The sequence below is a fragment of the Lagopus muta genome, chromosome 25, assembly GCF_023343835.1.
Source record: "Lagopus muta isolate bLagMut1 chromosome 25, bLagMut1 primary, whole genome shotgun sequence".
Classification (NCBI taxonomy): domain Eukaryota; kingdom Metazoa; phylum Chordata; class Aves; order Galliformes; family Phasianidae; genus Lagopus; species Lagopus muta.
Window position 1 is genome coordinate 590,882 of NC_064457.1, and position 11,754 is coordinate 602,635.

Sequence of the window (11,754 nt, forward strand, 5' to 3'; positions counted from 1 at the left end):
CATCCCTGGGCCGTCACTCACAGGGATATGAAAACCTGAGATACAAGTGGTAAAAGAACACAGTGGCGAGGAACCAGCAGAGCCCTGCTTCCAGCCAGGGCCGGGAAGCCAACCGTGAGGAGCTGAGCGTTTGGCTCTGACCAACGTCTGACCGTGAGCTCCTTCTCTCCCTGGAAGGGGGTCAGCCTGCGCCAGCCCTGCCCTGCGCTGTGGGGCGGCTCCTGCTGAGCTGGGGAAGGTGCTTCGTGACAGCTGTCATTTAGCTGAGTCCTGCTGGCTCTGCACTGATAGACAGGATTAGGGACGGGCAGTTAAATTCCCTGAAACAATAAATTATCTAAACGTTTTCAGTTTCACACGACAATTTTAATTATGGTTTGGGGAAATTTAATTTGTATGCAAAGCAGCTGGCTCTTCCCTGCTTTCCATGCACTGAGATTTTGAAACAGAGAGGCGCTGTCTGAGCCTCCAGCGCCCCGCAGGTGGAGGTGTTTTAATGGGGGTATCCCAAAGAGGGCTCTCCAGTCCCATGTGAGCTACATGAAGCGTCAGCTCTCATTCCCAAAGCTCAGCTGCTGCAGTGTGTGAACAGCACTGTTACAAGTGATGGAGTCACTGTCCCTGGAGGTGCTCAGGAGATGTGTAGATGTGGCACTTGGGGACGTGGCTGGGCACTGTGGGGATGGGTTGGTAGCTGGATTTGGTGATATTAGAGGTCTTTTCTATCCTGAATGACTCTATGGTCCCACAGTCAGGGTGTTCTCCAAAGTGGGACTGAAGAGCTGCAGGGGGAGTCAAGGCCTTCCCAAGCCATTCACCAGGGACAAGCATGCTTGGGGAAAGAGGGAGGAGAAATGCGGTACAAGAGGAAGCGGGGGTATGAGAAGGACAGGGGGGTGCGCAAAGAAAACTCCAGACAAAGCCATGCTGTCCCTGAGCAGGACACTGCAGACAGGATACGTCCCTTGGAGGGCTCCCAAAGAACAACCCCCAGGAAAAGTAAAGCAAACTAGCGGGCAGTGCTCAGCTCCACGCGCAGCACCGGTGGGATGGGAGGTACGCATGGAACCAAGCGGAGGGGACCCAGCACTGCGCTGCCCGCTGCCCTTACCTGGGACGTGCCGGGATCCACGCGCTTGCCCCTGATAAAACTGTGCCACTACTGACACAGCCCCGAACCTGAGAAACAACTTCTACAAATAAGGAATTACACGGGTATTTGGAAACACGTTACACAGATCGTTGTGCTGCAGCAGGGATGTCTGCACTGGGGAGAGCTCACGCTGGGAGCGGAGGTTGGAGGTGACGAGGAGGAGCGATTTGGGCTGCAGGGAGCGCAGGGCGGCCGGACGGGCAGCCTTCTGCTGGAAGGGACTTTCGGGCGAAAGTCAAGCTTTCATTAAAGAGGGCGTGTGTTAATATAATCTAATATAAGACAATTTGCAGCACCTTTTGAGGTATTATGAATGTGTAGCAACAGGATAAAATCAAGAACAACAAGTTTTCCCAAATAATACTGAAGTAGTAATTTGAAAGCAAAGCAGTGCTGGACCTGACCCGCCCTTCTGCCAGGGGAAGCGATTCCAAGAGAAAATGCTAAATAAGGAACTATGAAAGCATCTAAAAAGAAAAAGCAAGCAGGAAGAACCTGCTGGCAGCGTGCGGGCAGATAAAAGGGCGAGACAAATTAATACGTGGGAGAAAGAGGTTTTGGAAGTCAGATGCAGTAAACAGACAGAAAAAAAGTGGTGGTGGTCTGTTGAACAGAGAAAGGAAAGGCAACAGCCAGAGGAACCGCGCTGTTATGCTGCTGTGCTCACTGCTGTGCTGTGGCCCCTTCCCTAACAGCAGGAATGGGGGGGGTCAGGGGATGAGCTGCACCAGCAAAGTGCGACAACAGATCCCCGAGAAGTGATCTGCACAGCCGTGAGACGTCGGTGGGAAGAAACCAGACAATCAGATCTGCAGAGTGAGCGCTGGGAGCAGCCGGGAGTGCAGGGCTGCACTGCACACGCACTGACACTGATTGCAGGCGTTAGAATCGTGGGCCGTGAGTTGCTGTATGGCACAGGCTCTAATTTCCCCATAAAAGTCTGTTCCATGAAGCACACAGACAGGTGAGCCTCACCCACAGCCCTGTCACTGTCTATGGAACTTGTACTTGAGTTTATTGGGTTGTGTAACATTTGTAAAGAGTTATGTACATCAGTAACGTACTATTGTAACGAGCAGATTTCTTGGCCTGCTGCACCAAAAAACTTCATTTACACTGCCTGCAAGACCCACACCCTGGAGACGCATTGCAAGTAGCAATGTTTTAGTGCAAGTATTAAATAAAGGCACACAGAGTTCTCAGGGCCACAGATAGCCCACACTCGGGCTGCTTATGGGGTCTGGGCTCTGTCAGGACCTGCCAGGCTCTGGCAGCAGCACCGCAGGTCACAGCTGGAGATCTCTGCAGCTTCCTGCTGCCATCAGTCCCCATCCGGCCCAACACGAATTCCCTCACGCTCTGCTCTGCCCCGAAGAGCGGCTGTGCTCCCAGTGGTGCAGAGGCTGTGCAGTGCACTGCGCTCGAGGCCGGCAGGCGCTCAGGGAACTGAAAGCCCTCGAGGTGTGGATCAGGCTGGGAGCTGCAGCAGGAGGAAATCCAGCTGAACACCTCGGCATCATGCTGAGCCTCACTGCTGCCACGAGCCCAGAGCTGAATTGGAGATGTGAGCAGTCTGCAGGAAAGGACTGACTGCCTTCCCCAGCTCTCTCAGAGCGCCGCACCGCAGCCCACAGCGCTTCCAGCTGCCTCCCAGCACCGCCGATCAGCGCGGGGGATGCAGCTCTGACTCACAGCCCCACAACATCACAGTCTGCATCTGAAAGCTGGGAGTGCGAGGTCTGGAGCCGGCTTAGTATCACTTCAAAGCAGGTTTTAATAAGTGATCCCCAATGGCTATTATGCAAATCATTACTCGTAATTACAAGTGACAAGATAACATCGTATTCCAGAGAGGTTGCACAAACATCACTGAAGCAATGCTTATGAAAGCAAAGTTCTGTTTGTGTCTCCTTGTTGACACGAGGAGCGCTATCAGTTTGATAAGCAAAGCGAGCAAAATGTGGAAGAGACGGTGGCACGGCATGCACGGCTGTGTGCTGGGATCACCACAGTGCCACTGCCCTTACAGACCTTGGCACCATCTCACAGCAGTGCAGCTACAGCCCGGTACGAGTCCTGTAGTAAGATGGATCCAATCTTGGCTGGTGAATGTGACTCTGCAGCCCGTGGGGCTCTGAGCCAGGATGCATAAAAAGCGCCCAGCAGTGACACCAACCAGTTTGCCGTGTGCTGTAAGACCTCCTGCTTCTGCCATTGGTGGCTGAGGACACGAGCCAGCTGCAGTGCTCCATATCTGCAATGTGCCTGCTAAACTGAGACTCTGAAAGGGAAAAAAGGCGACCCAAGCCCAGAGCGCTGCTCTCTTCTGCTGGGCAACTTCTGAAAACCAACGCAGCAGAAGCAAAGCTCCAAGCAATCCAGACACTATATTAATTTCTGCTGGCTCTCACAGCCACACCCTGTCTTCAATTACATTCCTCAAAATGTCTGACGAAAGCCAAATTTATTCCCTATCCTCCTTTTTGCTCATGATTTTCACTCCGATGAGTCTGGGCTGTGTGGGGAGCAGGGAGATGTGCTTCCAGGGGGAGGATGGACTCGTATTTCAGGCGCTGCAGTCGGCAGTCTGAGCTCTGAGGGACTCCAGCGCAAGGTATTTCTCTGCACCCTATGAATAATGAATATTCTAGGATGCTGCCAGCCTTAGGTAGGCGTTTCTTATCACTTTTGATCTAAACAAAGAAATAAATGAGCTCACTGGAGAGCAGAATCCTAACGTATGCTCATGAGAAGATGATCACATTTACACATCCTTGGGGTCATTTGTCACTGCAGTGCCACTAGCAGAGAAGGGGGAGCGCATTGGTGTGGTGTCCCCTGCCCTCGTGCCCAGGTGACGGCTGCTCTCAGGGCTGCCCGTGGGCTGTCACAGATTTATCCCAGCGGCTTCTTTAACTGTGCACGGGACATCCTCAAATGGAAGGTTGCCTGTGAGTAAGAGTGGCTGGAAATTCCACGCCGCAGGGAAGAGAAGCCTCTGTCCCTCGAAGAGCAGGATGTCCTCTCATTACTGCAGTCTGCTGGACAAAGGCACCTGTGCTGGCTGAGCCAGTCCTCCCCGCGCTCCCCAGCTCTCCTGCCCAGCCGGGGAGATGCTGTCCCAGCAGTGATGGTCGGGCCAACGCACTACTGCTCTGACAAACACAGGCAGTAAATGTGGAAAGCTTTCCTCCTTTTCCTTTTGTGCTCAATACAATTTTGGTTGTTGGCGATGGCAGTGACCTGCTGGATCTCATCACAGTCGGGACAGGGAACCCCATGAATCGCCATCACGCCTTTCCTGCGAGTTCCTTCTTTACCTATGGATGGCACAGACTGAATGATGACAGCAACAAAAAATAACTTCAGAGAGGCACCTCAGTCTGTGTGACACCCGGACCAAGGGGCAGGCAGGAACTTCCAGTGCTTTGCAGACTGTGAGCAAGTTGAGTTCCTGGGCTGGCGTGACAGAAGCATGGGCTATGGATGATGTGACTGGAGAAATCTCGCAGCAGAGGTTCCTGAGCCCTCTGCCTGTAATTGCGCCGGCTGGCAGGCATCAGCACCGCGACACCCCGGCTCTTTTTGCTCCTATGGTCACCATTGTTCACGCTTTTCAGAAGTGTAAATTTAAATTAACTGCCCACTTTGATTCCACGCAGTCTACTGTAGCACATGATACAAAAATGTTTGCTGGACTAAGAATAAAATAAATACAGATTAATAAAAGATAAAAGGGACTTTGATGTTATAAATACCAATGCTGCTGCTTTGTACATAATCTAGGGCAACTTCTTTTCTTGACTTCTTGTAAAGTTTGCATCACACAAAAAGCTGATGACTCATAAAACATTATTTTACTTTTTGGAATAAGCTGCTGACATGTAAAGTATCTTCCTTGTGAACTGGGATTTCTAGAGGGAAACTGCCTATGGGTTATTTATTCCTGGCATAAACAGCAAGACTAGCCAGCCCCGTGGGAAGAAGAAACACCCCAGAGGTGGCACCCGCTTGGAAGGTATAAATAGGGATCTGCGGCGGCGACCAACCTGCAGTCTGATTCTGTATCACGCTGTGCATCTTGCTTTGCGCTTTGGGCTGGATTTGCAGCTGTCCTCACAATGAGTTGTAGTATTAAGCAGACAACCGGCTCTCTCAGGGGCAGGACCAGCGGTGGCAGCTGTGTTATTGGTGGTGGTGGTGGTGGTGGAGGAGCGCGGATTTCCTCGGTCTCCTCTGGAAGATACACGACCTGTGGGATAGGCGGTAGCCGAGGGTTCTCTGGGAGAAGCTACTGCAGTGGTGTGAATTACGGAGGAGGACTGAGCAGCGGCAGTCTGGTCGGTGGGAGCTATGGAGGTGGCTTAGGAGCCACTGTCCTCGGAGGATGCTCAGGCATTGGATTCAGCGGTGGCAGTGCCCGCTTTGGTGGTGGCATTGGAGGTGGCCTTGGTATTGGCATTGGTGGAGGGGTAGTTGGAGGGGGTTTTGCTGGTGATGGCATTCTTCTTTCTGGTGACGAAAAAGTCACCATGCAGAACCTTAACGACCGCCTGGCTTCTTACCTGGACAAGGTGAGGTGCCTGGAACAAGAAAATGCTGACCTGGAGTGCAGAATCAGGGAGTGGTATGCCAAGCAGGGCCCCTTTTGTGAGCCGCGGGACTACAGCTGCTATTACAAAGAGATAGAAGATCTTCAGAACCAGGTAACATCACTTCTCAGCTGCTTCCTCGCTTGTAAACTTCTCCCACGCGGTTGCTTCACAGCTTAATGCAGCTATTGAGAGTAACATTTCACTGCTGTAAAACACTCCTCGTAAACAGACATTAAGACAACTGCCTGCAGAGAGCCCTGGAGCTCAAACGTAAAAGTCTTGAGAGTTTGGATTGTTTCCATTGCTTTTATTCATCGCTTATATTTGAAAGGGAAAGTGTTGTGAGCATGGAGTACATCTGGATTGGCTCAGCAGTCTGTCTGCGTTACATTTTGCCAAGGTGTTTGAGTGGATGATTGCCAGGAGAACGACTGCATGAGAAATAAATAACAAGCCGTATGAGCTTTTTCTGTCATTCATCTCGCAGAATTCCAATTAAACATTGCTTCCTCTATTTACACATTTACTCTTTCACACAGAACTGGGAAGTTTGGACACCTCATTAAAAGTGAGAACAAAGAAAGCATTGCCAGAATAAAGTTAAAATTAAAAAGGTTTTTGCAGAGCATGTGTTTGGCTAAACTTCTAGGGTGCCAACACAGAGAGAAGAAAGTGAAAGGAATCCAAGAAACAGACAGAATGAGACAGACCTATAATTAAGTCTTGGAAAAGCTTTTATATCTCTTATCCATTAAAGTAAGATTTAGACTTAAAAGGTTGGGAGGATCCCAGCAGGCGCTGGGCAGCACTGATAACGCCTCCCTGTCTGCACCCAGACTCTGCTTCAGCCTTTTAATGCCTCCCCAGTGCTGTGCTGGATGCTCACACCGTCCTGCTGTGCTCAGCCAACAGCACTCAGAGCCTGGGGTTTGGTCTGCTGCACTGCATGCGCTGCAGCCCGAGGGGATGGGGAAGAGGCTTCAGGAGTGACCATGGAACTCTCTTCTTTTCCAGATTGTCTGCGCAACCATAGACAACAACAAGATCATTCTGAACATCGACAACAGCCGGATGACAGCCGATGACTTCCGAGTGAAGTGAGTGCTCCTGGTGCTCAGCAGGCTGTCAGGATGCGGCTCAGGGTTGCAGGCTGTGCAGAAGGGCTCCTGCAGCCAGAGCTGCCTTCGTGTCTGGGCAACAGCACAATTCTGCATGCAGATGAGAGCTGTGCAGGAAGCACCAGCAGGTTTTGCACAGGGAGCAGTGCAGGCTCACTCGGCTTCTTAAGGGAGGTTTTTGTTTTCCCTTGTTAGAGCATGGAAACGTGGAGAGTGACCCCTCCACTAAGCTGTAGAGAAAGTGGGTTGAGGGCAGAGCTGGGAAGGGGATCCTCAGACCGCTTCCCTCAGCATCCCGGGAGGCTGGTTAGGAAATGGCTGTAAGAAAGGCGCCTGCAGAAAAGAGCAGATGATGGGGTCGGATGCTGACTGCTCTCTCTTGCCTTCTTTCTCACTCAGGTACGAGACGGAGCTGGCCCTTCGCCAGAGCGTGGAGGCTGACATCAACGGGCTGCGCCAGGTCCTGGACCAGCTGACGCTCTGCAGGTCCGACCTGGAGGCACAGCTGGAGTCACTGCGGGAGGAGCTCTGCTGCCTGAAGAAGAACCATGAGGAGGTAGGCTGATGGCCCCCGCCCAAAGCCTCCCTTCACTCAGGACCTGTGCTCTCCCTCCCTTTGGCTGATGCTGCAAAGGGCTTCTCTTCCCCTGCCACACCGCTGGATGGAGGTGGCACAGGGAGCCGGGAGCCGGCAGTGCCCCCAGCTGGGATCCTCCCTGCTCTCCCTGGTGTTTTCCTTGCTGCTGAAACCTGATATGGTTTCTCCAGGAAATGAACTGTCTGAGGAAACAGTCGACTGGAGATGTGAGTGTGGAGGTCAATGCCTGTCCTGGCCCTGACCTCAGGAAGATTCTGGAGGAGATGAGGTGCCAGTATGAGACGCTGATTGAACGCAATCGCAAAGAAGTGGAGGATTGGTATGAGTGCAAGGTGAGCAGAGTTATTCAGCTGTGACTTTTCCAGGCTATGGTTTCACAGCAGTTTACCTTAGGTTAAATCCACACATCTGTAACAGTATTTGGCACTGATTTTGACTGCCCAAGTGCCACAGGGGATGCTGCCTCTGCGCGTCCCTTTGGGTTGAGAGAGTTCACCCAAAGTGTTCTCATTTCATGCTTTTTGCTACCTCCACTGCTCTTCGCTTAATCCTTAGCCTGAGTTACAGTGAAACATCCCCTTAAGAACTTTGCTCTGCCTTGGTGATTTGCAGATCGAGGAGGTGAATCGGGAGGTTATCACGAGCGGTCAGGAGGTGGAGACGTGCAACAATCAGGTCACCGAGCTGAGGCGGCAGCTGCAGGCGCTGGAGATCGACCTGCAGGCTCAGCTCAGCCAGGTGCGTGCACAGCTCACAGCTGCAGCTCTGCTTCAGGGCAAGATCCTGCAGTAAAATGCAGCTTCCTCATGCCCGTATTTCTGTTGTGCCACCTGTCACCCTTCAGAGGGACAACCTGGAGTCCTCTCTGGCTGAGACAGAATGCCGCTACAACAACCACCTCGGTGAGCTGCAGACTCAGATCACGTGTGTGGAGCAGCAGCTGGCGGACCTGCGGGCGGAGATGGAGTGCCAGAACCAGGAGTACAAGATCCTGCTGGACGTCAAGTGCCGCCTGGAGCAGGAGATCCACACCTACCGCTGCCTGCTGGAGGGCGGGCAGCAGGACCTTATGTGAGTGCACCTGAGACAAGGGACACTAAAATGCCTTTGTTACGCGTATTTTAGAATACCCAAGCGTTGTCACAGGAAGAGAGCTCGCTGCAGGAGTCAGCCACGTTTATGCCAAAGACAAAAACAGACCAAGAGCAAAGGGTCAACGCACAAACTGTAGTTCTAATTTATCCGCCATTCCCTTCACTAAAATTTCTTTTCCTTTCCACTCAGTCAGCAAGGAGGAATTGGTCAGTTGTCGGGTCTAGGAGGAGGAGTTGCACGAACAGGAGGAATAGGAGGAGGAGGAATCATCCGAACAAGCCACACGTACACTTCGTCTGCCCAGATGCCATCCTGTGCAGCTGCGGAGATACAAGGTGAGGGCTGCAGAGCTCTGCTGGGCTTCAAGCCCTCTCTGCTCGACTGCAATGCTACCAGATGGGAGGGGGCAGACGGGCAGGGAAGGACAGAGTCGGAATACAGGCAAGGTACAGACAGCAGAGAACAGGGAGAAAGGACTGGTCTGAAATCTAGGGCAAAGGAACGAGCAGGAGAAAGGAGTGCCCTGAAAACCAAAAGAGAAGCAGGAATTTTGGGATTTTTGGTAGAAAATTACCAGTACCATTTCAGGGGGAAACTTCCAGCCAAACTGAAAGAGAAATAAACGAGCATGGTGGCAGCTGGTGCAGTAGAATGAGGGTAAGTGGAGCACTGTGCAGTGCTCAGCCCAGTGCTGTGCCTGCAGCTCCCACCATTTGGCACTGCTATGGGGAAGGGCAGAGCGTGCCTGAGCCACCATGGGTCCCATCAGCCTGATTGCAGGCAGCGAGCAGCCCTTCCTGCAGGGCTGTTTTCATCTGAAATTCCAGCTGAGCTGGCTCCTAAGGTGATCGTGTGTACAGAATGACAGCACAGGAAAGAATCTGGTTTTGCTCTAAACAAACTCATGTTTTCCTTTGATCTCTCCAGTGCCTTGCAGAAGGATTTGTGATTAAGCAGAGAAATGAGAATATCCAATGAGAGATCCCTGAAGCAGAGCCACGGATAAAGAGAGAGAATATTTACTGCACGCCTCTGCAAAGAGCAAGGAACTGCTCCTTTGTATTACTCAGCAATGCTACGCGATGTGCCAGAGGGATAAGCAGAGCGTTGGGCCAATTTCTGCTTTATTTTGCTATTTGCTTTTTCCAATCTGTATTGCTGCACCTGCCCAACCACCGTGACTGCTGCTGCAGGTCCCAGTACTATGATCACTAATGCACCTGCTGGTGAAAAAACTTCTCTAATAAAACTGTGCTTCTGCATGATGCAATCAACAAAGCCGTGTCCACACTCTGCTTCCTGCAGCCACGCAGGTGGTGCCCGTATGCTTCCATGTTTTGCTAAAACACACTTATAGACAAATATGTGGGAAAATAAAGTGAGCTTAGCCTGGCTGAAAGGCAGTGACAGAACAGAGAAATTGTGTCCTTCAGCTCCTAACAGCGTGCTGTGACCCTAACCCTAAGCCTAGCCCTAACTCTAACCCTAACCCCCCCACCTGGGCAGTGGGGTCGGTTGGAAGAGAAGCCCTTGGTCTTCACAACCAGCGCAGTTTCTGCTGGTTTGGTTTTCTGTCATGTTCAGAGCCATCCCCTTCGTTTTATAGGAACCTTTCCACTGAGAACAGGACTGGTGGCAAAAGGTTAATTTCCTACCTGCTCTCGCGTAGCCACTGAATCACATCATCCTATTTCAAAAAGTTTCAGCCTGAACATCAGAAACTGCTGACAGATCATCTTGACACTTAGCACACCTTCCAAGAACTGGCAGAGGCAGGGGGAGCTGAAAATGTGCAGTGCCACAGAAAACATGATGGAGAAAACATCAGCTAGGGTCTTTCAGTACCCAGAGCCATTATTTCTTACAGCTCAGAAGCAAGGCAAGGGCCCCTCTGCCTCTGGGCCCCAGAATGACCTGCAGCTGATGTGGAGTCAGTGTGCACAGACACAGTAGCATCCATGTCTCTTGATGCTGACCTGCACAAAAGAGCAAGTGCAGCAGTTTGGCAGCTTGGGGCCCTGCAGCACTTCTGGGGGGTGTAATCGTGTGATGCGTCCGCACAGAGCTTGTAGAGTCATTCTGGGCTTGGAGAACATTCAGAGAAAAGCTGGTATGAGCTGGGGGTGTTTTGGGGATTAGAACGTTTGCTGGACCAGAAAAGCAAGCAATGATTTTACACATTCACTCCTCCCCACAGCTTTACAGCTACAGCCTTGGACATGGGCTGCACCCCTGGTGCACTGCCGTGTGTTTGGTACAGAAAGTCACATTCACATGTTCACACGTTCCCCTATGGGTGGCTCAGCACAGCATCCCCTGCCTTGCTGCCAAGCTGGAGACATGAAGCAGTCACCCCCCATGGAGGGGAAAGGCCACAAAGACAAAGCACACAGTGCAGCGCGGCACACTTCTGCAGCCTCAGTCTTCATATGGAAACTGATTTCTCTACAGAAATATATTTGCCATGACATGGAACCTTACAGATCAGTAGCACCTCAGAAGGCTCATATACAGCCAGGGCCTGAAGAGGTTCCATCACTGGGGAGGTGAACAGTGCCCTCCTCCTGTAGAAGTGGAGAAGACCCAGCAGCGGTACTTTTTTATATTATCTACCAGACTCAAGAACCACCAGCATTCAGGGACCAGAGCAAAGTGAGACATTGCAGCATTGGAACAGCTGTGATAATGACACATCAGTGGGTGTTTTCAAACCAAGACTCTACATCAAGTCTTCTATAAAGACAAGTTCCATGCCAGGGAAAGTCTTGGACTTGATGGAAGATGTGTACAGCATGTGCTTCCCAGGAGACTGAAGGAGATACTCATTGCAGTTACAGTGGAGAAGTTCCACTGCTGCACTCCTCAGTGCACATCCATCCCAGTTCTCAGAGCTGGGGCTGGGGCCACAAAGCAGATCTTCTCGTGTTCCTTCCCACTGTATTCCCCCGCCTTGCTCAGTGCCAAGGCAGGCTGTAGGACAATCTGCTGCCCCTTCTGGTCTTGTCCTTTCCCAGCATAGCTTCACTCGCTCACTGCTACAATATGAAGATGCTGCACTGACACACTTCCAGCTTTAAGCCTCCTGGAATCTCCAGGCTGCCCCAGGAGCAGAAGAGCTGTGCTGACATCTAGCTGAGCGCCCGCACTCATGGCAAAGGCTTCCCACCCTCCCCAGGCGTCCGCAGGAGCAGCGCA

General features: G+C 51.8%; 1 protein-coding gene across 1 annotated transcript; it reads left to right on the forward strand.

Moving 5' to 3' along the window:
- Window positions 1-5,274: 5,274 nt before the first annotated feature.
- On the forward strand, window positions 5,275-8,539 carry LOC125684752 (keratin, type I cytoskeletal 14-like). Its single transcript, XM_048927194.1, has 7 exons — window positions 5,275-5,512; window positions 5,597-5,859; window positions 6,763-6,845; window positions 7,266-7,422; window positions 7,635-7,796; window positions 8,077-8,202; window positions 8,309-8,539. Exons 1-7 carry the CDS (start codon window positions 5,275-5,277, stop codon window positions 8,537-8,539), a joined length of 1,260 nt encoding a protein of 419 aa, XP_048783151.1.
- Window positions 8,540-11,754: the final 3,215 nt, after the last annotated feature.